This window comes from Salmo salar, chromosome 09 (assembly GCF_965601325.2).
Source record: "Salmo salar chromosome 09, fSalSal1, whole genome shotgun sequence".
In the NCBI taxonomy this organism is placed as follows: domain Eukaryota; kingdom Metazoa; phylum Chordata; class Actinopteri; order Salmoniformes; family Salmonidae; genus Salmo; species Salmo salar.
This window is the reverse complement of record NC_138299.1, coordinates 18,385,925-18,410,734: the sequence shown is the minus strand read 5'-3', so window position 1 is coordinate 18,410,734 and position 24,810 is coordinate 18,385,925. Positions and strand designations below refer to the sequence as shown.

The following is a 24,810-nucleotide window of genomic DNA, read 5'->3' as shown; positions in this document are numbered from 1 at the left end:
TTTAGAGTTTTAATATAAAATCTTTTTAATTCTGAAAGGATGACAAGAGCAGGAGTTTTTAAATACAAGTCAAATAGCAGTCCCACAAAAATGAATAGCTCAAAGCAAAAGAGTGGACCAGTGTGAACTCAAAGTATGACTGCATATCAACCCATGTGGGAAATCAAACCCCGGCTCGCTCTGGTGAGGTCAGAATCCTCATGAAAAATCCAGTTCTTTTTAAACTTGTGTAGACTTTTTCAAAGCCAGAATTTTCTGGAAGGCCAAACACCTCTATTACATGACAGAGGGAAAAGGATTGTTTGGATTCATTCCCCATTTTAGAGAGCAAACAGCATAGCAATACCATACAATGCCTGCTGACAAAAGGGAAAAGTGACAGCTTTGATCTGTGTATTTGCTTTTGTTTACAGTCCATTTCATGCACATCAGAGCAGAGACACGCTAGCTGCACATGCAACCCTAAATTCCCAAAGTCAAATCTTTTGCATGTCGTAGTATGAGAAACTTGTACAATGCAAGCATCATAATTAAACCATTCCCATCCCTCATCTTATCTTGAAAATTAAGGGGTCCAACAAAGATAGTTTTACAGTTTGGATATAAGCAATAACACACTTTGGGTAAAATATTAGAAAATAATATTAATTGGGAGATCTCGCGTGACATATCAAGCTCTTGATAAAAAATATATTTCAATAGATTACCAAACCCGTAAAAAGAAAACAAAAACTAAAGAATAAACAATTTGTACATTCTAAAGCTGAACAAGGTTAACAAAAAAATTCTAAACAAAGGGAATGGAAAATTAGGAAAGGAGAAAAAGGGAGGAGAAAGAGGGAGGGGAGTGACCGGGCTTCTCAGGACAGTGGAGGGGACAGCTTTCCAGCTTTCCTCATGGAACGCAGTGCCTTCTCTCTCAGGTGCTTCTCCAGGTCGTCCAGACACTCTTCTACTTCACTGTCTGATTCCTTAAGGAAAGGTAGCATTAATTATATCATATTTCGGTTACGTTGCAAGGTAGGTGGTATGATGCTGCAGCATGCTTCATCATAGTAATAGAATAAAGGAATACATTAGCTGAGTCAACAAGTCAACTTCTACAACCTTGTCTGACTTCGTTAATCTTGAATGAAATGCTTAGATGTAATGCTTAGGTGCAAGGCGCAGATGATATGTGAAGCATGCTAAAACCCCTCAGTAAATCAGAAGAGTAGACTTCACCTTTTTTGGGTTGGAGTCTGCATCCCCCTCCATCCCCTGGTTCTCCTGGTCATCCCCAGCAGCAACCGGCACATCACACTTCTCCTTCTTATGTTTCTTGTGTTTCTTGTGCTTCTTCTCCTTCTTGTGTTTCTTTTCCTTCTTCTTCTTCTTGTTTTTCTTTCCTCCAGGCTCGGTGTCAGAATTCTGAGATGGGGATTACAAAACAATACCACGAGTGACTAAGTATTTCGTTGGCATTTAGTGAGCCGGGCCAAGCACAGGGCATGATGACCTTCATTGTTTAAACCTCTTCACAGTCTTCCAACAAGTTATGGTATTGGTGCCCAGAAACACACACACCAGCTTTCACACACAGAACTCCCCTCTATCTAGGCAATTATTTGAGTCAAACAAAATGTTTAATCTCACGTCGTACTATTAAGACAGCGGCTTTAAAAACTCACCTTGTTTGGAGAAGGGCTGCCAGAGCCGCTGCTGGCCTTTTTAGCCGGGGGTGCAGGTGGGGATCCACTGGCTGAGCGGCCTGGAGAGGGGGAGCCTGAAGCTGGCCGCTTCAGGGCTCCTGGTTTAGGGGAACCAGACGGTGACATTGATGACACTCTCCTCATCGGCTGGGGGCTCTGAGAGGCTCTGATAAGGAGAAACCGGAGAGAAAAGGTGTGATATCTGGAACGTACACTGAATGTACAAAACATTAGGAACAACTGCGCTTTCCATGACAAACTGACCAGGTGAAAGCCATGATCCCTTTTTGATGTCACTTGTTAAATCCACTTAACATAAATCAGTGTAGATGAAGGGGAGGAGACAAGTTAAAGCATTTTTAAGACTCAAGACATTTCAGACATGAATTGTATGGTGTGTGCCATTGATGGTAACTGGGCAAGACAAACTACCTAAGTGCCTTTGAACGGGGTATGGTGGGTGTGAGGTGCACCAGTTGAGTGTGTCAAGAACTTCAACGCTGCTGGGTTTTTCATGCTCAACAGTTTCACGTGTGTATCAAGAATGGTCCATGAACCAAAGGACATCCAGCCAACTTGACAACTATGGAAAAGCATTGGAGTCAACATGGGCCAGCATCCCCCTGTGGAACGCTTGACACCTTGTAGAGTCCATGCCCCAACGAATTGAGGCTGTTGAGGACAAAAGGGGGTGCAGCTCAATACCAGAAAGGTGTTCATAATGTTTTGTACACTCAGCGTACATCTAAAAATAGTGGTGGGAGTTGTTGTGCAGCAGAAGCTATTGCGTTAATAAGACCAATTAGAGGCTGCTTACCTCTGGTTCTTGCGGGGCTCTGGTGTCCGGGACACCCTGCGGATTGCCCTGTTGCCGTGTGAGGGGGACACCTGGCGCCTCTGGCCAGGTGGAGAGGTGTCAAAGCGCCCCTGAGGACTGGCTCGGCCACGGTTGGCAGGGGAAGGGGACAGGCGGTTACTGTGAGCAGGAGGGGGGGAGCGAGTGTCCCGGCCTGGTCGGTTGGATGGGAGCATGGGGCTTCTCCTGTGTCTGGGGGGAGAGGTGGATGAGGGAGGTGTGCGTCTCTTTTGGGGAGGGGGACTCCTGCGCTTAGGGGACCTGGAGGGACGGCGCTTGGGCACCGGGGATAGGCGTTTGGGAGAGGGAGACCCTGATAGCCTTCTTTTCTGTGGGCCCAGGGGAGTGGGGCTGTATCGGCGCTGGATGGGGGGAGAGTACCTTCTTGGGGAGGGCGAGCGTCTGCGAGGTGGTGGAGAGGGAGACCTGGGGAAACAGAGAGGACATCCGAGACAAGTTATTCTTTGAATCTCAGGTGTGGTGCACTGAATTCTGGAGAATTCTCAGTAATGAGGGAACCTAAAACAAGGCGGCGTTAAGTCTTTTACCTGCGCCTAGGAGGAGGAGAGGGAGATCTGCGACGTCTTGGGGGAGATCTGCGTCCTCCGGGGGAAGGAGAGCGCCTTTTTCTGTAGAGGGAAAACAAAGACTTACATGAGGAATGCATATGGGACAGACGGTGTGTGTGTCTTGTTGGTATAGGAAAAACATCCAAAATCTATAATCATGACTGCATGAGAAAACTGTCGGTAGCTGACCTGGGGGAGCCGTCCCGGTGTCGTCTCCTGGGGGAGGAGGGCGAGTGACTACGCCGCCTCCTGACATCCCCGTTCCTCGCCACTGGCCCCCCGCCCGGCCTCTTGGACCCCTCACCCTCTGACGATGATGATGATCCAGCCTCTGTTACCAATCCGAAAGAAAACAACACACGTCATTTCCCAGTAGCAACAGGTGGATGTTTCAAAGGGGGAAAAAAAGGCCACAGCTTCAAGACCCACAAGACGAGGGTGCAAGACGAGACGGACACAGAGTGGGTTAAAAAAAAAAAAAAAAAAAGATGGGGTGAGGTGGGGAACACAAAATAAAAACGCTTGTAACCTGAAGACGTTTCCCGATTCTGCCTGCGATACTGACGTCGCTGCTGCACAGAATCGGCTGTAGCCCCCTCTGAAACGCAAAGCAGTGAGTCTCCATTCAGCGCTATAGAAAAACGCTAAAAACACAAACATCCACCCACGGTGCATCACACCAAACCGAGACACAGGCACAAGAAGGCAAACACACCTGACTCTGATGCCTCAGACTGCCTGGGTTTCGGAACAGGTGACGGTGAATCGTTCCTCGTTCCTGGTTTCTTCTTTGAACCTGAAAATCAAAACTGTTTAGTTGCCAGAATCTTTCCAGCAAGAACCCTCATTCACAAATACAAACGCTTGTATAACACTAGTAGTAGGAGTGACGCATCATGCTTGAAGAGGATGCTTGCTGCAGCCTGAAAAGAGGTTTATGATTCAGCAGTTTCCATTAGTCAAGGCCTGCCAGTAAGGCCTCACAAAGTGTCCCACTTCTGTAACCAGGCCTGCCTAGGAATAAAGTTATCCAGGGATTTGAGATGAAGTAATGTAAACAGTTTCCAGGTCACTGATTGTATATACACATAACCATTCCTGGATGCTCTTTTAGCAGAAGGGTTTATGTATATCACACTCCCACTAACTGATCATGTGACAAGACAGTCACTATGAGGTGAGGGAGTCCCATGTTTGAAAGGTGAGGAAGTTGTATAGGGCTGAGTTCATTACAGACCATCGTTGATACAGTCCCAAAATGTTTTTTGCATGTCTGCAGTCAAGATAATTTTTTAAAAGTCTATATTTAAAAAAAGTGTCACCGGCCACATCATGTTAATGCAATGTCAATATGTTAAACTTGACTGCTGACATGCACAACACTGGGACTGTATCAACAGTGGACTAGTGAAATAAAGACTAAAAGACAGTTTCCGGGTGGATATTCTGTTTAAAGCTGCACTATGCAGAAATCGCGCCGTCATTTCCTGGTTGCTAAAATTTGAATAGTTCGCCTAATTTCAGTTTGTGTGACAAAACAAGCACGTATAGTGTAGAGAATTATTGAACCATCTAAACTGCTGTAAAATATATTTTCCATAAACAAAAAAAAAGCATTTTCAGCTGGTGTACAAAACTAAAAGTAAAAGACTCAAACTTGACATAGAAATGGCGCACATAGAACATGTATACCGCTTCTTAGACTTGCTTTCAATGAGAATGACATAGCTATAACCAGTGGAGTAAATTACTTAAGTCATTTTTGGGGGTATCTGTACTTTACATTTTTACACAACTAACTTCACCACATTCCAAAAGAAAATGTACGTTTTACTACATACATTTCCCTGACACCCAAAAGTAGTCATTACATATTGAATGCTTAGCAAGACAGGAAAATGGTCCAATTCACACACTTATCAAGAGAACACGTGGTCATCCCTACTGCCTCTGATCTGGTGGACACAAACACAGATGCATCTTTTGTAAATAATGTCTGAGTGTTGGAGTGTGCCCCTGGCAATCTGTACATTTTAAAAACAAGACAATTATTTATACTTTTGATACTTAAGTACATTTAAAACCAAAAACTTTTAGATTTACTCAAGTAGTATTTTACTGGGTGACTTTTACTTGAGTCATTTTCTATTAAGGTATCTATATCTTTACTCAAGTATGACAAATAGGTACGTTTTCCCCCACTGGCTATAACTCACATTTGTATGTGAATTTGGTCTGGTCACCCAAAGTCACATATTGCAGATTTAATACACATTAGGGCCATGATCAAAGAGACGGAGGCATACAGTGCCTTTAAGGTATAAAAAAAAAAAAAAAAAACTCTTTACTTTTTCCAAATGCTGTGCTGCAGACAATTTAAAATTGATAAAAATGTAGATGTCACTGATCTATGAACAACAACCCATTAATGTCAAGTATTCAATCCCTTTGTTATGGCAAGCCTAATGTTCATGAGTAAAAATGTGCTTAACAAAACGCATAATAAGTTACATGGACTCATTACATGTTCAATAATGGGTTAACATTATTTTTGAATGACTACCCAATCTCTGTATCCTACACATCCCTCAATCAAGTAGTGAATTTCAAGCACAGACAAAAAAAGACCAGGGAGGTTTTTCAATGCCTTGCAAAGGGCACCGAGTGGTAGATGTGTAAAAATAAAAAAGCAGAATATCCCTTTGAGCATGGTGAAGTTATTAATTAGGCTTTGGGTGGTGTATCAACACACCTAGTCATTACAAAAATATACAGGTGTCCTTCCTAACTCAGTTGCCAGAGAGGAAGGAAACTGCTCAGGGATTTCACCATGCGGCCAAGGGTGATTTTTAAACAGTTACAGTTTAATGGCTGTGATCTGAAGATGGATGAACAACATTGTAGTTACTCCACAATACTAACCTAAAATGACAAAGTGAAAAAGGAGAAAGCCTGTACATAGTAGAAATATTCCAAAACATCCATCCTGTTTGTAACAAGGCACTTAAGTAATACTGCAAAAAAATGTGGCGTTATGTTTGGGGCAAATCTAACACATCACTGAGTACCACTTCATATTTTCATGCATGGTGGTGGCTGCATTATGTTAGGGTATGCTTATTAAAATCAGCAATAACTATTTTTAAGGGTTTCAAAAACAGAACACAGCTATACGCAGAGGCAAAATCCTAGAGGAAACAGTTTGTCTGCTTTCCAACAGACACTGCGAGACAAATTCACCTTTCAGCAGAACAATAACCTAAACCACATGCCCAAATTGACACTGGAGTTGATTATCAAGACATTGAATGTTCCTGAGCGGCAAAGTTAAAGTTCGGACTTAAAAATCAGCTTGAAAATCTATGGCAAGACTTGAAAACGGCTGTCTAGCAAAGATAATCAACTTGACAGAGCTTGAAAAATTTACAAAATGAATTAGCAAATATTGTACAATCCAGGTGTGCAAAGTTCTGAGACTTAGCCAAAAAGACTGCTTTAATCGCTGCCAAATGCGTTTATACAAAGTATGGACTCAGGGGTGTGATATCTGTATTATAATTTAATAATTTGCTAAAAACATGTTTTCACTTAGTCATTATGGGTTATTGTGTGTAGACGGGTGAACAACATTTAAATCCATTTAGAATTCAGGCTATAACAACAAAATGTGGAATAAGTCATGGGGTATGAATACTTTCTGCAGGCACTGTAGCTACATTTACACTGAAAACAAAACAAAGAAAACAGAACACGCAACAATTTCAAAGACTTGAAGTTAGTTCATAAGTAAATCTGTCTAAATAAACTCAGCAAAAAAAGACATGTCCCTTTTTCAGGACAGTCTTTCAAAGAGAATTCGTAAAAATCCAAATAACTTCACAGATCTTCATTGTAAAGGGTTTAAACACTGTTTCCCATGCTTGTTCAATGAACCATTAACAATTAATGAACATGCATTTGTGGAACGGTCGTTAAGATGCTAACAGCTTACAGACGGTAGGCAAATAAGGTCACAGTTATGAAAACGTAGGACACTAAAGAGGCCTTTCTACTAACACTGAAAAACACCAAAAGAAAGACGCCCAGCGTCAATGCTCATCTGTGTGAACATGCCTTAGGCATGCTGCAAGGAGGCATGAGGACTACAGATGTGGCCAGGGCAATAAATTGCAATGTCTGTACTGTGAGACGCCTAAGACAGCTCTACAGGGAGACAGGACGGACAGCTGATCGTCTCGCAGTGGCAGACCATGTGTAACACTTGCACAGGATCGGTACATCCGAACATCACACCTGCGGGACAGGTACAGGATGGCAACAACTGCCTGAGTTACACCAGGAACGCACAATCCCTCCATCAGTGCTCAGACTGTCCACAATAGGCTGAGAGAGGCTGGACTGAGGGCTTGTAGGCCTGTTGTAAGAAAGGTCCTCGCCAGACATCACCGGCAACAACGTTGCCTATGGGAACAAACCCACCGTCGCTGGACCAGACGGGACTGGCAAAAAGAGCTCTTCACTGACTAGTCGCGGTTTTTTCTCACTAGGGGTGATGGTCAGATTTGTGTTTATGGTCGAAGGAATGAGCGTTACACCGAGGCCTGTACTCTGGAGCGGGATCGATTTGGAGGTGGAGGGTCTGTCGTGGTGTGTCACAGCATCATCAGACTGAGGTTGTTGTCATTGCAGGGAATCTCAACGCTGTGCGTTACAGGGAAGACATCCTCCTCCCTTATGTGGTACCCTTCCCGCAGGCTCATCCTGATATGACCCTCCAGCATGACAATGCCTCCAGCCATACTGCTCGTTCTGTTTGTGATTTCCTACAAGACAGGAATGTCAGTGTTCTGCCATGTCCAGCGAAGAGCCCAGATCTCAATCCCATTGAGCACATCTGGGACCTGTTGGATCGGAGGGTGAGGGCTAGGGCCATTCCCCCCCAGAAATGTCCGGGAACTTGCAGGTGCCTTGGTGGAAGAGTGGGGTAACATCTCTCAGCAATAACTGCCAAAGCTGGTGCAGTCCATGAGGAGGAGATGCACTGCAGTACTTAATGCAGCTGGTGGCACACTAGATACTGACTGTTACTTTTGATTTTGACCCTCATTTGTTCAGGGACACATTCCGTTTATGTTAGTCACATGTCTGTGGAACTTGTTCAGTTTATGTCTCAGTTGTTGAAATATTTACACGTTAAGTTTGCTGAAAATAAACGCATTTGACAGTGAGAAGGCGTTTCTTTTTTGCTGGATTTAAATTAAATAGGCCCTAATCTATGGATTTCCCATGACTGGGAATTCAGATATGCATACCTTAAAAAAAAAGGGCCCTAGATCAGAAAAACAGTCAGTATCTGGTGTGACCACCATTTGCTTTATGCAGTGCAACATCTCCTTCGCATAGAGTAGATCATGCTGTTAATTGTGTCCAGTTAAATGCTGTCCCACTGCTCTTCAATGGCTGTGCCAAGTTGCTGGAAATTGGCGGGAACTGGAACATGCTGTCGTACACGTCAATCCAGAGCATCCCAAACATGCTCAATGGGTGACATGTCTGGTGAGTATACAGGCCATGAAAGAACTGGGAGATGAATATAATAATGCCATTTAGCAGAAGCTTTTATCCATAACGCCTTACTGCATGCATACGTTTTACGTATGGGTGGTTCCAGGAATTGTGTACAGACCCTTGCGACATGAGGCCGTGCATTATTTTGCTGAAACATGAGGTGATGGCGGTGGATGAATAGCACGATAATGGGCCTCAGGATCTCGTCACGGTATCTCTGTGCATTCAAATTGCCATCGATAAAGAGCAACTGTTCTTTACCCGTAGCTTATGCCTGCCTGCCCATAAAATAACCCCACCATGGGGCACTCTGTTCACAATGTTGACATTAGCAAACCACTAGCCTAGGCAAAGCCATACACGCTGTCTGTCATTTGTCCTGTACAGGTGAAACCAGGATTCATCCATGAAGAGCACACTTCTCCAGCGTGCCAGTGGCCATCGAAGGTGAGCATTTGCCCACTGAAGTCAGTTACGACGCTGAACTGCAGTCAGTTCAAGACCCTGGTGAGGACGACAATTATGCAGATGAGCTTCCGTGAGACGTTTTGACAGTTTGTGCAGAAATTATTTGGTTGTGCAAAGCCATAGTTTCATCAGCTGTCTGGGTGGCTGGTCTCAGACAATCCAGCATGTGAAGAAAGCGAATGTGGAGGTCCTGGGCTGGCGTGGTTACGTGGTCTGCAGTTGGGAGGAGAGTTGGACGTACTGCTAAATTCTCTAAAACATTGAAGGCGGCTTATGGTAGAGAAATTAACATGAAATTCTATAGCAACAACTCTGGGACATTTTGTCAGTCAGCATGCCAATTGCAGGCACCCTCTAAACTTGAGACATCTGTGGCATTGTGTAAGGTGACAAACCTGCACATTGAAGTGTGGCCTTTTATTGTGTAATGACCATGCCGTTTAATCATCTTCCTGATATGCCACAGCTGTCAGGTGGATGGATTATCTTGGCAAAGGAGAAATGCTCACTAACAGGGATGTAAACTAATTTGTACACAACATTTTCAATAAGCTTTTTGTGCATAATGGAAAAATTCTGGGATCTTTTATTCCAGCCCATGAAACATGGGACCAACAACTTAACGTTGCAATTATAATTTAGTTCATTATGGAATGGAGAAAAGTAAGTAGAGCTAACATACCAGCTGATCTGGATGGGGAGGCTGAGGCCCGGCCCTTTCTGGCCCGCGGGGAGGCAGAGCGTTGTGTCTTCCCAGAGGGACTGCCATTGGGGGCTCTTCTCCTGGAGGGGCTGAGGGAGGGGTCAGCTGCATGGCCGCGGGGCTGTTTCCTGGGTGGTGTGGTTGACGTTCTCTTCATTGCCTTCTTATGAGGTGAATGAGACGTGGAGCTGCTCCCAGAGGATGATGGGGAGCGAGAGCGCCGTCTATGGGAGACAAACAGAACAAATCAACCACAACTGCTGTTTGGTAAGGTAATTCCGAAAGGCTGTTAATGACAGCTTCAGTGAGAGGCACTTCTGCGGCCCTCCACTCGCCTGCGGACAGGGGAGCGACTGCGCCTGTGTCTGGGGCCTGGGGGGCCACGTCTGGGGGGGCTCCTACGACGAGGGGACAACCGTCTCCTGGGGCTCGGCCTCCGCCGGGGGGAGTAAGATCTGGAGCGTGATCTGGGTCGTCTGCGGGAGCGGGAATGGGAGCGAGAGCGGTGGTGGGGCCTTTCTCTCCTGCTGTCCTTCTCCCTTTCCCTGGGCTTGGGCCTCTCCTTTTTAGGAGCCTTATCCGGGGAGGGTTCTTTGACCTCAGTCACAGAGTCAGGTACCACAACCACAGTGTCCGGCTTCACCACGTCACTGGAAAATTAGAACATACTACAAATTAGAATACATTTTGATGTCAAGAATGGAATCAACAATCCGGACAAATCCCATCCCTGCATATTTCCAGATACAGTCGGTGCCCAAACCTTTCCCTTACCTGGTGGAGGAGGCCTCCTGAATGACTGGCTCAGGTATGGTGCTCTCTGAGGTGTCTGGCTCAGGCTGGGGCTCCTCAGTGCTCTGGGGCAGGGTAACACTGACCAGGGTGACAGCTGGGGCTGGTGGTGGAGGGGAGCTGCTGGGACTAGGCTTACGCCTCGGGGAGCGGGAGTGACTGCGCTTCCTCTCCCTCTTCACTGGAGATCGTCGCCGTGGAGACTGTGACCTTGACTTCCTCCTGTACCACAACAACATAAGAGCCAATGCCATATGAAGTCTTTTACATTTTGATTGAGGTCGACTTTCAAGTGCTTTTATTTAATGCGATTCTCACCTTCTGGGGCTCTCCCTTTCTCTGTTTTCTTTGTTTTCCTTTTCCTTCTTCTCATCATCAATCTTCTTCAGAGAGGCGAGCTTCTCTTGCTCAATCTGCAACAGACAACAGCATGCGAGGCCAAAGCAGTAAAACACTGTACAAATTAGGGCTGCACGATTAAATCGAATTCGATTCAAAATTGCAATATTGACATGTGCAACATCTCGCATGAAGCTGAGATTCTTTGATACAAAAACTAGACTATGGTGCCTCCTCCAATGAGATGCACTAGACTCCGTTTACGATTTACACGCAGAGGATGCTGACCAATCACAAGCTTGCGCTCACTCTCACACATGCTGGTCAATCACAAGTGTCCCCTTAAAGCGCGCAGTTAGATGCTGGTGAGGAGAAAGGGCTTCCCTCCAAAGTGTGTTGGAAACATGAGTGCTGCTAGTGCTAACGAAAAGAAAACAAAAACCCTGGTCTACGGGGGATGTTAGGAAAATTTGGCGACCGGCAAGATTTTAACTTACCGGACAGCCACGTGCATTGCGTGCCTAAAGCATTAGGGCATCCACCCACGGTGCTTAAAAGCATATTTAGATTATTGTAATTCATGTTAACCGAATAGAAATTATCCTGTAAAGTGGTAATAAAATAAAGTAGAATGATGTCACCATAACAGGTTTTAATTGAAAAGCAAAACATAGCAGGGATGAAGACGCAACGGCTATCATAAATGAATAGAAAAAATAAATTTAGCCTAGGAGAACAAGTCACCTACACAGTAAACACAAACTCAAAATATATTTATATAATATAATTTGCGAGTGACCTGTCCTATAGGCTATTTGTATGAAAATGTTATTAAATAAAACAGCTGTTTTCAAATACAATCTAGGCCTCTAATTTAACCTGTTAGGGCTAGGGGGCAGTATTTGCACGGCTGGATAAAAAAAATGTACCCGATTTAATCTGGTTACTAATCCTACCCAGTAACTAGAATATGCATATACTTATTATATATGGATAGAAAACACCCTAAAGTTTCTAAAACTGTTTGAATGGTGTCTGTGAGTATAACAGAACTCATTTGGCAGGCAAAACCCTGAGACAGATTCTGACAGGAAGTGGATACCTGATGTGTTGTATTACCTTTAAACCTATGCCATTGAAAAACACAGGGGCTGAGGAATATTTTGGCACTTCCTATTGCTTCCACTAGATGTCCCCAGCCTTTACAAAGTGTTTTGAGTCTTCTGGAGGGAGATCTGACCGAACAAGAGCCATGGAACGATGATGGCCCATTAGACACCTGGCGCGCGAGTTCATGTTGGGTACCCTCGTTCCAATACGTTATAAAAGAGTATGCATTCGTCCACCTTGAATATTATTCATGTTCTGGTTAAAAAAGGCCCTAATGATTTATGCTATACAACGTTTGACATGTTTGAACGAACGTAAATATATTTTTTCCCCTCGTTCATGACGAGAAGTCCGGCTGGCTTAGATCATGTGCTAACAAGACGGAGATTTTTGGACATAAATGATGAGCTTTTTTGAACAAAACTACATTCGTTATGGACCTGTGATACCTGGAAGTGACATCTGATGAAGAGAATCAAAGGTAATGGATTATTTACATAGTATTTTCGATTTTAGATCTCCCCAACATGACGTCTAGTCTGTATCGCAACGCGTATTTTTCTGGGCGCAGTGCTCAGATTATTGCAAAGTGTGATTTCCCAGTAAGGTTATTTTTAAATCTGGCAAGTTGATTGCGTTCAAGAGATGTAAATCTATAATTCTTTAAAATGACAATATAATATTTTACCAATGTTTTCTAATTTTAATTATTTAATTTGTGGTGTTGACTTGACTGCCGGTTATTGGAGGGAAACGATTTCCTCAACATCAATGCCATAGTAAAACGCTGTTTTTGGATATAAATATGAACTTGATAGAACTAAAAATGCATGCATTGTCTAACATAATGTCCTAGGAGTGTCATCTGATGGAGATTGTAAAAGGTTAGTGCATCATTTTAGCTGGTTTTATGGTTTTGGTGACCCTGTCTTTGAATTGACAAAACATTACACACAACTCTTGTAAATGTACTGTCCTAACATACTCTAAATTTATGCTTTCGCCATAAAACCTTTTTGAAATCGTAAAACGTGGTTAGATTAAGGAGATGTTTATCTTTCAAAGGGTGTAAAATAGTTGTATGTTTGAAAAATTTGAATTTTGACATTTATTTGGATTCAAATTTGCCGCTCTTGAAATGCACCTGCTGTTGATGGAGTGTACCACGGGGGGGACGCTAGCGTCCCACCTAGCCCATAGAGGTTAATTCAGCCTAGGTATGAACGTTTTAATTAGGCCTAATAAAATAAAAACATGGCTGTCTACGAATATCAGTGCCGGCCGGTCATGGCTAGAAGAGATCCAACATTTGTCTAATTAACTTCAGACTTGACTTTTCGTAGCAGGTTAGTTGAATGTAGCAGGTTAGGAGAATTAGGTTACGGTTAGGTTTAGCTAAAATGCCAAAAAAAAAAAAAATCTACCTTTTGCCATTATTTTGACAAAGATGGATCTCGTCTAGCCATGACCGGGTCGGCCCACAAACTGAAGAAACTAGAATACTGATGTTGGACAATCAAATTCCATAACAAATGTTAATTTACATAAGGCTGAAACAAGGCCCACGCCATGCATTTATAAAAGTACTTATTTTGAAAGCTGAAATTTTATCTCTTAGTTCTACTGGATGACGTTAACAAATGTTATGTTTATTGTAATTTGAACTATCGTGGGGGTCATGGCCCGTGTCGTGTGTGATATACGTGGCTTATTGACAACTCTGTTTCCGACTATAGGCAGTTGGCTGCCTAGTGATTGCAACTCCGATGTGAATAGTTGGCAACCATGTTTCATTTCCAAGTGCAACTGAATGATACATGATACACATCATTACTCTGTCAATCCATTCCAAATCTTCATACTATACACGACAAAGGCAGCATGTGTTGATTTTGCCTAGGGCAGCAGCAGAACTTCTCGGACCAGGCCTGACAAACACTTACTTCTTGAGGACGTCTGTACTGTTTTGGAGAAAGAATCCCCTCTCGGCGGGCACACCGGAAACAGGGATAATCAACACAATCTTTGCCAATTTTTCAGGGTACACTTAGCTGAAGTCCCTCATGAAGACCTTGCGTCTTTTGCGTGAGTAATAATAGAAACACACAAATTTCCAAGCAGCTTGAGGATTTATTAGCCTCAAGTATATCTGCCTTTGAAGTTGGAGCACATCGACTGGCATTTCCATCAATAAAAAGCCTTATTTTGCAATGGATTTTTTCTCCCAGAGAATTTGGCCAGAAACCTTTTTATATATATTTTTTTTTTAATAGGCCAAAGGCTGGTCTTAACCAGTTAACGGAAACCATGCCGCAGCCACATATGTGATAGAAATCACTGAGGCTCTCATAGACAAAGACATGATTTCCGATTTACACAGTCAGCAAAGACTGCTTCAAAATGACCAACAAGCTAGACAGGAGATACAAGATTCCATCTCACACATATTTCTCCCAAGTCTCCATCCCAACACTGTATAACAAAATGAAGAAGTTGAAACAGAGCGCACACATGATTATTACGTGACTACAGCAGACCTTTGGTAGTAGAACAACCGACCCCCTAGATTTGTTTGACAGTACACTTTATTGATGAGGAGTTTCAACTTAAAAGGTCTTTGCTTAAACATCAGGCTACATCCCATAGATCACACAGGACAAAACATTGCTCTGGGGTTGCGAGAAGCTTTAGCTGCCTGAATGAGGAGCAGCAAGTGTGCACAACAATAATGGCGCACACACATTGTCAAGGCCATCGCATTGAATGACAACCAGACGCCAATGTTTTGGACACAGCCAATTGCAATCGATAGGCTATATGTTAAGGCACTTGGACTTATAATTTCAATTAAAATAATGATTAATCCTACTTATACATAATTACACAATCATAAGCTTCCTTCCAATTCAATATGCAGCCTATGGCTGCCTGTATAAATAATTAACTTAGGTTATTTAAGTTCATTATTTATTTAACGGTAAAATAGGAACTCATGTTAATTAATGAGTAAGTGTTGCGCTTATAGCACACTATTTTGAGGCTCATGTTAAAAATGTATGTTAATATGTACACTACCATTCAAAAGTTTGGGGTCACTTAGAAATTCTTGTTTTTGAAAGAAAAGCTAATTTTTTGACCAATAAAATATCAAATTGATCAGAAATACAGTGTAGACATTGTTAATGTTCTAAATGACTATTGTAGCTGGAAACGGCAGACTTTTAATGGAATATCTACATAGGTGTACATTATCAGCAACCGCCACTCCTTAGGTGTAATGATCCTATCTATTATCATAAGTACAATGTTGGAAAATATTTGTCTCATTTAGTTTTGTGTTTAGTTAGCACAGTATGTATTCATTCATATGATCTCATTTTAGAAGTGATGTTCTCTACCCCGACACTTGTTTTAACCATGAATGAAGTATCACCAGTGTTATAAAATGCCAATATCTTGCAAAAAATGATCACGTGTCCAAATCGTTCAGTCCTAGTACAAATACACGTGCCTGACAAGGTTGTGATTGTGAGATTGTGTCTGGTTGCCTACCTGTCTCTGTTTGATCTCCTCTTTCTTCTGCTCTAGGAAGGCGGAAGGGATACCGGCGATGTTGTCCTGAGCGCTGAGCAGCAGAGGCCACAGGTCCCTCATGAACTCTCTGGCATTCTTCCCATTCAGGAAGCCCGTCAGATTGATCTGCATCATCTTACTGTCCGGGTGCTGCAACACACACACCAAGGGGGAGAGAAAGACAACACACCAATTTAACATGGAGGGAGAACTCACAAGCGTGAAAGGAGGGGGGGGGGGGGGGGGGGTCTCGTTCAGGCGACTGCCCCCCCTTTGTTTCCTCACTAAGCTACACCTGCCTAAATAATAGCAGCCATCTTCATAACAAAACAATAGCTACAGCATGACCCCTGTGCCCCAACACAGACTGCTTCATTGCAACAAACGTTCTGTTGACTTGAGGCTGTGATAAAATTGTGCAATTCAAATCTTTATCGCCACCCCATTAGTTAGGTAATTGAAACCTGAAACTGAGAATAGCTGAGGGGAGACAAAACTAGAACATCATCCATGTATAAGCACCCCCACTGCATGCATTAAGGCAGAGTTAACCTTAAAATATTCTGAAAAATAAATCCCCCATCCATCACTAACATTTTCATCAATTATGATAGAAAATAACAGACCAGATATCTTTCCCTGCCAGTCTTCCCACTAGTTTCCCTGCCCTGTTGTTCTCGGTCTCCCCAGTCTACTCTGAGAGATGAACAGATATCCACAAAACAGAGTGCATCAAAACCCAACACTGCGAGTACAGTCCCGGTGTCCTCAGCGTGTCCCGCAGGATCAGTAGGTATGGAGCGCCCGAGTCTCCTGCAGAAAGAGACGCTCCCTTGGCTTGCTTCCGACTCCCTAGTGCTTGAGACTCAACCACCTTGAGTTTATTGTTATATCATTTATCTAAATTGCAAGAGACGAACAAGCAATAATGAGTGCACAAGACATTTGAAAGGGGGTTTATTTCAACATGTAGGTCAAGAATTAAAGTTAGATACCCCTTTAGCTCACTAACAATGACGATTAAGGACTTTTCTTATCATTACTGTGCTGTTAAAGCATTTAGCTTAAAAAACCCACCCCCAAAAGATAACAGCACAGAAACGAAATCAAACCGGTAAGAGGTAGTTGAATGTATTTACCCTCCCAGTATTAGGCTAGGTTCACTAAAACAGATAGTAAGAGAACTTACAGGATTCCAGCAACACCTTTGTATGAATATAAAGCATCCTAGGGTTGTTGGGAGTCATTTGTTCATTAAAAAACAGTTGTGGATTAACTAGAAGGCTATCAATACCCTTGAACATTTCCTTTTTCTATGTCTGGGGTTTCATCCAGTTAATTATATGTAATTTCCCCTTGAAGTCGTGTTTTATAGGCCAAATGCTAGTTAAGCAGGGGGGGAAAGGGTGGTAGAATGCACAAGTATAATTTTAACCATGCGATTAGATTTCCCAACTTGAGGGCAATTTCAAGGAGGGGCAATGAAATGTAACAAACTGGAAAGAAAACTTGGACATCTAGTTCAATGATTTAATTATGCAGAACAGGGTCCATGTGTATCGTAGTATTCAAAAATCACTTAGTGGGCTAGGTAATAATGTTTAAAGCACCGTTTTGCCACAGTCCAGATTGAAGATACTACGGATGTAATTTTAATATAAACTAATTGAGAATCAATAGCCTAACAGTTCAACTGTATTCTCAGTAAAAAAAATTCACCATCCAAAGACAGGCTAGAGGAGATAAAGAAAAACTAGCGGTGCGATTCAAAAGTATATGGAGAAAATGGCATGGCATTGTCCAAGTGTTTCTATCACTAGCATGTTGATCCCTGAACATAACTCACCTCAAACCACACACTGCATCAGGGAGAGTTGGGCTCAGTGACACTTTGGGCTCAGCAGAGAGCTAATAAGGTGTTGGTGCTATACTTCTGATGCAAGGTATAACATCCATATTGGTTCAGGCCTTTTGAATCATAAATCACATCATCATTAGAAAACTGTGGCACAAAGGCACTTTGTCACATATCACAGCAAAAACTTTGGGTCATTCAAATTATGTATATTGGACACCGGTGGTCGCTCTTTCCCCCATCTGCATTTATATTGTGTCTTATCAATACACTTTATTAAATCAACCTATCTTTGCCTTGTATTAAGTTAATATAAATAACATCTGATGCACATACAAGAACAGGGAGGAATTGGAGTCAATAGTATTACCTTTTCTTCCAGCTGGTTAAATATAAATTCTATGACGACGTCATCCTCGAACCCCAGGATCTCCGTCACTCGCTGAGTGATCCAAGGTTTGACGACCTCCAGGTTCACCTTGGTCATATCCACCTAGGGAAGGAAGAATCAGGAAGAAGTTCAAACACATTCCAAACATCAACCCATTGCACACTTAAAGGGATATGTAGAGATTTTGGCAATGAGGCCCTTTATCTACTTCTCCAGAGTCAGATGAACTTGTGGATTCCATTTTTGTGTCTCAGAGTCTAGTACGAAGTAAGTTTGAGGTAGTTTCGTGAGCCAATGCTAACTAGCAATAGTGCAATGACTGGAAGTCTATGGATATCTGTTAGCATGGATACCCATAGACTTCCAGTCATGGCGCCAGCGCTATTTAGCAACTTCCTTCAAACTGCACGCAGACTTAAAAATGGCATCCACCAGTTCATCTGAATCTGGGGAAGTAGGTAAACGGCATCCCTTTAAACCAATTTAGGCAATATAGAAGTTGTGGCTATTACCATTTTACTTGTGGGGGCATTTCAATTCAATTAAAAGATGTGCTTTGATGAGTGTTGTTTATACCTTCTTTTCCAGACATTCTGCAAATTTCAGTTGCTTTAGAAGTTTCTTCTGCTTGTTGCTGAAGCGATTGTCCTGTTCTGCACTTGTGCCCTGTAAGAAACAAGCACAAAACATCTGTATCAATCATTACAATAAATGTTTATTCTTGTCCATTCCGCAGACACTTAGCTGAGGAACGCTAAACTCTGTCTTCTTATATCGAGGCAGAGTAGAGTATTGATAACTGGTCGCGCGCTTTGCTAGCAACAACATTGCGCTACATGTACATGCACAGAAATAATTCTATATCAAACTGATTATGGCAGTAGGCAGATTATGCAAGTCACGTAAACATACTTTGCTCATCTTAAATTGGCGTACGGTCAAAATCGAAGTAAGCATACACCAATTTAAACAACTGGTTTTCTGAACACTCAAATTATTAGGACAACACCATAAAATCAGCGCCCCAGCGGTGTATTTGATCTGCGCATGTGCCCAGCACCAGCTGTACAAGTTTAGGGAGTTCGGAAAAATGGATGACTCTTATAAAGTTTGTATGTGGAGAATATTTCTATGTCCAAACTCAATCATATATACTTCCCAAAAATAACCTGGTCGCTGTGGTATAACATTTATTTTGATTGGCAATTTTCTGCATTTAACAGTGTGCCATCAGGTAGCTTGATTTCAGAAGTGTCCATGTAAAGAGGATTGTTAGGGAATCCGTTCTTCTTGTAAAGTATGGTAACGTAAAAAAAAAATATATATATTACATTACTCTGACTATCCACAATAATCGCATTATTGTGTGCATGTAACCGTACTCATTGAGTCACCATCGTCAATAGGCTTTCCGGTACCTATGTTTGTCCTGTACAACTGCGGTCCATAAACGGGGTGCTGAAATTCATAATTTTAATATAAACTTTTATTCAATACAACGGACTTTTTCCTAATTTTTGTTAAATTATAGCAAAGTCGGTAATTGTATTTTAGAAACGTTTTATTAAAAGTATGACTTTCACCATCGCGCGGAAGGACAGCAGTTGCACTAGACAAACATTTACAAGTAAGCGTTTTCAGAATTGACATTCTTACAATTATCTACCGATGGTGACTCGATGTTTTTTGCAGTAACGTTAAATCGCGCCACCAGCAACACTCAATTCCGCCTCGATGTAAGAGAACGTCAGCTAATGTTAGCTACGTCACAACATAGTTAAACATAGCGTTAGATAGCCGACTTTAGAAACATTATGTGACACATATACAAGTAAATTATGTTGAAATTAAGTCCCTAATATGATCACTTATTATGGAGAATAAACGTCAGTTTATGTTGCTAGCTAACGTTAGTGTTAATCTCGATGTGCCATAAGGCCCGAGTACGAGTACTGTAACATGCTCAGCCCGACTAACGTTACAGTAGTATGGCTAGAATTATACAAACCCACTTTGCAACCAAGTCTTATACTAGGTAACACATTATTGTAGTTATCACCCTTAACTACATCAGTAATGACAATCATTTGAAAATGGGAACACAACATACGCACAATTTATCGGCTAGCTTCAATCCAACATATCTATAGCTAAGCTAGTTAGCCAACAGTTAGCTGGATAACTTGCTAGCTAATGCAGCCGCCATCTTTACATTAGCTCCTCATTGCAGCGGAATGGCGCACGAGCTCGTCCGTCTACAATGGCACATACTTTGAAATACAAACGAATATATATAATACATTTGGAACACCATTTAACGAGTAATATTACAACTTTAAATATCTTACGCGGAAGAACCCCGCGTCCATGTTATAAGTTGAGAAAGATGTAAAAGTGGGTGTTGGTGGAGTCTGGAGAAAGACGTGCTCACAGTGTTGTCCACGACCTGCTAACAAAACCCCAAGATACAGCGCGCGACAGGGCTCCTCCTTCTCAACAGAACGGAAGCAGCGATGACGAGTACAACAGGTTCTTCTACACTTTTTCTGAAAGACGCCAGTCAGATTCCCATAACGATTAAATGTGATAGAATCCCTTTCCAATGCACCTGGTCTGCATCACAGTGCTAGAGGCGTCACTACAGACCTGGGTTCGATCCCCGGCTATATCACAACCGGCCGTGATCGGGAGTCCCATAGGGTGGCGCACAATTTGCCCAACGTCGTCCGGGTTAGGGGAGGGTTTGGCCAGGATAGGCCTTCATTGTAAATAAGAATTTGTTCTGAACTGACTTGCCTTGTTAAATAAAGGTGAAATAAATAAATATTGTGGTATTACAGTGAAAGAAGAACTTACATATTTAGGCATAACCATTACTAGGGACCAGAAGTCTAGAGGCTTACAAAATGTTAAGCCTCTTATTAAAAAAACCCAGAAGAAGCTTAATTAATCAATGGCCACAGAGGGACTTATCTTTAAAAGGAAGAGTCCTAATAACCAAGGCTGAGGGTATCTGTAGGCTAGCATATGCCGCTCTATCTTTATATCTTGACGGTAAAATAAGCAAAGAGATAGACCAGATGCTTTTCAACTTTCTGTGGAGAAACCGTACACATTACATTAGGAAAACTGTTGTAATGAACACTTATGAGTATGGTAGGTAGAGTATGGTAGGGTGAATTTTCTGGACTTTACTACCTTATATAATACCTTTAAGATCAATTGGATAAAACAATTCGTAATAGACACTTTATTCCTCATCATGTCTTCTCTACTTTTGGTGGCCTTTACTTCATGTTGATTTGCAGTTATGATATTGACAAAGTTCCAGTGAAACTCTGTTTTTCATCGGAAGGTTTTCTTGTCATGGTCCTTCATTTCTAAGCATAATCTTTCTACATAATCTTCTCTGTCAACAAAACAAATGATATGATCGTGGACTTCAGGAAACAGCAGAGGGAGCAGCCCCCTATCTACATTGACGGGACAGTAGTGGAGAGGTTGGAGAGTTTTAAGTTCCTCGGCATACACATCACGGACAAACTGAAATGGTCCACCCACACAGACAGCGTGGTGAAGAAGGCGCAGCAGCGCCTCTTCAACCTCAGGAGGCTAAAGAAATTCAGCTTGTCACCAAAAACACTCACAAACTTTTACAGATGCACAATCGAGAGCATCCTGTCGGGTTGTATCACCGCCTGGTACGGCAGCTGCTCCGCCCATAACCGTAAGGCTCTCCAGAGGGTAGTGAGGTCTGCACAACGCATCACCGGGTGCAAACTACCTGCCCTCCAGGACACCTACACCACCCGATGTCACAGGAAGGCCAAAAAGATAATCAAGGACAGCAACCCCCCGAGCCACTGCCTGTTCAACCCGCTAACATCCAGAAGGCGAGGTCAGTACAGGTGCATCAAAGCTGGAACCGAGAGACTGAAAAACAGCTTCTATCTCAAGGCCATCAGACTGCTAAACAGCCATCACTAACATTGAGTGGCTGCTGCCAACATACTGACTCAACTCAAGCCACTTTATATTATTTATATTAGATCATGTTTACATAACCTACATTATTCATCTCATATGTATATACTGTACGCCATACCATCTACTGCATCTTGCCATCTTGATGTAATTAGATGTATCACTAGCCACTTTAAACAATGCCACTTTATATAATGTTTTCATAATCTACATTACTCATCTCATATGTATATACTGTACTCTATACCATCTACTGCATCTTTCCATCCTGATGTAATGTATCACTAGCCACCTTAAACAATGCTGCTTTATATGTTTTCATACCCTACAATACTCATCTCCTATGTATATACTGTACTTCATACCATCTCTTACATCTTGCCTATGCTGTTCGGCCATCACTTATTTATATATTTTTATGTACATATTCGTATTCATTCCTTTACACTTGTGTGTACAAGGTAGTTGTTGTGGAATTGGTAGATTACTTGTTAGATATTACTGCATGGTCGGAACTAGAAGCATAAGCATTTCGCTACACTTGCATTAACACCAGCTAACCATGTGTATGTGACAAATAAATTTGATTTGATTTGATATATGGAATAATCGGGATATATTGTATAAAAATACTTCTTTGCTTTTAGAATATTGGTTCCGAAATAATATCCTGTTGGTGAGCCAACTGGTAAATAATATCCTATTGGTGAGCCAACTGGTAAATGCAGAGGGTCTTTTACTGAATTATAAGAAATTCTTATCACTTTACAAGATCCCTGTAACATCTAAAGATTTTGCAATTGTTTTAGATGCCATTCCCTCAGGTATTTCTTTATTATTCAGGAACGTGTCAAGACCTGACCCTCAGGACCTGCCTACGATTAACCCTGTTGACTCATCAGTAGCAAATATTTTTGTTGTTGTTGGTCCATTCAACAACAATAGAGCTATGAGCCTTGTTTCAGCAGGATGTTGTATCTATACCTTATGTCATGCCTTACTGGAAGGTTTTTATTGATAATATCTGTTGAAAAAAAGTTTGGATGTTGCCACACACATACCTACTTATTAACAAAATTAAGGACATTTATTTTAAAATGATTCATAAATATTATCCTGTCAACCACTATATGAAGAAGTTTAAGAAAAACATTCATTCACACTGTACCTTTTGTAATGACCACCCAGAAACAGTGTTGAATATTTTTGGGCATTGTATTCATGTAAGGAAACTGTGGCAAGACATCAGTAGATTTATAATTGAACACGTTTATGAAGATTTTACACTATTATGGAGAGATGCACTGTTTGTATTCTTTACCTACAATAGAAATAAGTTGAAACAATTTTATGTAATTAATTTCATTCTTCTTTTGGCCAAATTTCATATTCACAAATGTAAATTTACAAACAAAACACCACGATTTATTACCTTACAAAAAAAATGGAACTATATTTTAAGACAATTAAATACTCTACCAACAGAAAAGCTGTTAGAATTATAAATGTTTGTATATGTCCCTTAAGGTCCTTATGTAATGTAATATTGTACCCCCTAGCCCAATTGTCCTTTGTATATTCTTTATATATATACTTGTGTTCCATGTACTTTGTGTATTGATTAGTTGTTAATTATATTAAGAATAATAAAAACAGGTTCTTCTTCTTTGACGAGGTTTAACGGCTGTTGACATCCAATAAATGTTGCATTACCGCCACCTACTAGACTGGAGTATAACTCCCTTCCTTATACATTGCTTGAAAAATAAATAAATAAACAAATGCCCTACCATCTAACTACACTCACAAAAAAAATATATAATAATAATAAAATTAAAAAAATAAACACTACCCTACTCCACTATTTGAATCTATTTAGTCTTACTTCAGACCAACAGCCTGAAAGGATGGAACACCACCACTTAACACACCCTGCAACTCTTCTGACGCCAAATCTCGCACACCCAAATACCTCTCTGTAGCTGCCACCACAACCTCAATTTTCTGCGACTTACGTTCCATCCTTGCAGTACAGTTGATAACCATTGCTATAAATGCAAAAAATCTAATCTTACTGAAACATATCACTTGTTGGCCTATCCTTCTGTACTGGTACAGATCTACTACTCACACCAGTCAGGATCCCTCCCCCTTGACCCATCTTCCTCTACTTTCTTCACTGCCTCAGCATATGACAACTTGTGCACTACTCTTACCCTGGAAACCTCAACCTGCCTCTCTCTCACGGGACATTTCTGATCCCCAGCCCCATGGGCATCCCTACAATTAACACATACTAATACCTTCCCCAATGCTGGTTGAAAGAATGCCAAGAGTGTGCAAAGCTGGCATCAAGGCAAAGGTTGGCTACTTTGAAGAATCTCAAATATAATGTAGATATTTTGATTTGTTTAGCACTTTTTTGGTTACTACATAATTCCATATGTGTTATTTCATAGTTTTGATGTCTTCACTATTATTCTACAATGTAGAAAATAGTAAAAAATAAAGAAAAAACCCTTGAATGAATAGGTGTGTCCACACTTTTGACTGGTACTGTATGTGTTGTAGGTAGCCTGATACTGTAAGCAACATTCTATCTCAATGTTACATTCTAACAATCAACTGTATGTTATGTATCAATCAAACCTAATGAAATGTGATATATTTTCCACCAACGTTCTCTTTGGATTGTAGCTCAAAATATTGCTGGAGTTATGAAACCCTATGATGAAATTGAAAATTATTGAATGATCAAATCAAATACACATATTCAGCAGATGTTATTGCAGATGTAGCGAAATGCTTGTAGGCCAAGGTCTGTTCATCAACACACAGTAGGCCTACCGATTAGTAGCCTAGAATACTACCATAATAAATCAGTCCCCCAACAGCAAATAACAAAACAGAA

At 41.6% G+C, this 24,810-nt stretch overlaps 1 protein-coding gene across 3 annotated transcripts; it reads right to left on the bottom strand.

Moving 5' to 3' along the window:
* On the bottom strand, positions 1-20,407 carry srrm1 (serine/arginine repetitive matrix 1). Of its 3 annotated transcripts, XM_014210421.3 has the most exons (17): positions 20,264-20,407; positions 18,492-18,581; positions 17,895-18,017; positions 15,649-15,819; positions 10,966-11,060; positions 10,630-10,869; positions 10,191-10,505; positions 9,835-10,079; positions 3,832-3,912; positions 3,646-3,714; positions 3,306-3,447; positions 3,096-3,176; positions 2,929-2,973; positions 2,509-2,739; positions 1,671-1,857; positions 1,225-1,410; positions 380-971 (listed from the first exon to the last, which is right to left on the bottom strand). In XM_014210421.3, exons 1-17 carry the CDS (start codon positions 20,282-20,284, stop codon positions 861-863), a joined length of 2,433 nt encoding a protein of 810 aa, XP_014065896.1. In that variant the 5' UTR covers positions 20,285-20,407; the 3' UTR covers positions 380-860. The 3 variants fall into 3 exon arrangements, with proteins under 3 accessions (XP_014065892.1, XP_014065896.1, XP_014065894.1); XM_014210417.3 differs by having other exon boundaries at positions 1-971; positions 2,509-2,973; XM_014210419.3 differs by lacking the exon at positions 3,646-3,714 and having other exon boundaries at positions 2,509-2,973.
* Between the last annotated feature and the right edge of the window lie 4,403 nt (positions 20,408-24,810).

Coding starts and splice junctions, on each gene's coding strand:
- srrm1 (XM_014210417.3), bottom strand. CDS start 20,284: ATGGACGCGGGGTTCTTCCGC. Junction 15,820..17,894: donor TTAACCAGCTGGAAGAAAAG/GTAATACTATTG, acceptor TGTGTGTTGCAG/CACCCGGACAGTAAGATGAT. Junction 3,715..3,831: donor GTCTGAGGCATCAGAGTCAG/GTGTGTTTGCCT, acceptor TTTGCGTTTCAG/AGGGGGCTACAGCCGATTCT.